The sequence below is a fragment of the Coregonus clupeaformis genome, unplaced genomic scaffold (genome assembly GCF_020615455.1).
Source record: "Coregonus clupeaformis isolate EN_2021a unplaced genomic scaffold, ASM2061545v1 scaf1198, whole genome shotgun sequence".
Lineage (NCBI taxonomy): Eukaryota > Metazoa > Chordata > Actinopteri > Salmoniformes > Salmonidae > Coregonus > Coregonus clupeaformis.
Window position 1 is genome coordinate 15870 of NW_025534652.1, and position 1454 is coordinate 17323.

Consider the following 1454-nt stretch of genomic DNA (forward strand, 5'->3'; position numbering starts at 1 on the left):
TCTGCCCCACAAAGAAGGACTGTAAAACACACACGGTGTGCACCAGGTGTAACAAATACATCTGCAAAGGCTGTTCGCACGCATACTGTCCCACATGTTCCAATTGGGCCTTTAGTGAGAGGGGGACAGTTCGACCCGGAGGGCACGGCGTGTGTACAGAATACCAGGACAACGGGAGGGTTATTAGAAACAACAAAAATATGCATTTCAAAAAGAAATATTTATTTTAATACATTATCACACAATCGAAGCATCAAAACAAACATGATAGTGAATAAAAGCAGATCACATCAAATCTAAAACTAACACAATCTCAATCTACAGAATGGATTGACACATGAATTCAAGACAAGCCCCCTGTTAGTCTACACCAGGGTGATCTCTAAATCAGAGAATAACTGATTTTAGAACAAAGCTAGTCAAAGCAGAGGAACCAGCATCCTCTCTCCACAGGGGTGTGTGACTGAGGGGTCCTACCCAGAACAGTCAGCCCTCCTCAGGGTCTTTGTGACTGGAGTCTGGGATTTCTGCTGGAATTCATAGGTCACCTCTCCTGCCTTGGTCCACTCCTGGGCAGTGAGAGTCAGTGTGCTGCTCCAGCTGTACAGGCCGTCCTTCTCCAGGACCCCGGGACTGGCCTCCTGCTTCTTGCTGGTCCCGTCCACTTTCCAGCTCATGGTCCAGTCTGAGGGGAAGCCCTTGTTGGCTAGACACATCAGCGTGGCTATTGACTTACTGGACAGCTCCTCACTAGAGGGTGGCTGGACGGGTTTGGGAACTGTTACCTGGAATAAACACAACACATCAACTACATCAAAACAAAGTACTTTGGAAATGACTTCTAAAACTTAGATTAGATTGCTAAAAGACGTGAAGAAAACACAAACATTAGTATGATAGGAAAGCATATTACAAGTATAAAGTATACAAGCAGAAAGCATACAAGTATGACGTGTTTAACTTTAGCATTACTTTGTCATACATAAAAAATTTTAGGATCGTTTCTCATCAGAATACTCATATTTGTAGTATTTTGCAGAATCCAAGAGGTTGGATATAAATAACAGAGACCGTTTCTGGCTATCATGAACACAATACACTGATGACTACAATAACAAATATTATAGTTATCATACCAGAATAAGAGTTATATAGTCTGCAATCATACAAATAAAACATACAAAAAAATGCCCGCAATTTAACATTTTGATTAAATAAACTGTTAAAGAAGGCTCTTTCAAAATCAATATATAAAAATATTTTTGGAAAGTAAAGTATCTCAAATCTAAATGTTTTAATAGAGATTAAAGAGTTTAAGAAAAAAATGGATTGCCGGATAGAAAATGTCAAGATAATTTTTGATTGAGCTGACATATTACATTTACTTCACTTAGCAGATGCTCTTATCCAGAGGAACTTACAGGAGCAATAAGGGCCTTACTCAAGGGGCACAT

The 1454-nt window shown here is 39.8% G+C and overlaps 1 gene segment (V, D, J or C); it reads right to left on the bottom strand.

Annotated features, from left to right (window-relative positions):
• Window positions 1-397: 397 nt before the first annotated feature.
• On the bottom strand, window positions 398-1454 carry LOC123486423. The segment is given in 2 exon segments: window positions 398-785; window positions 1422-1454. Coding segments are annotated over 2 exon segments (345 nt in total).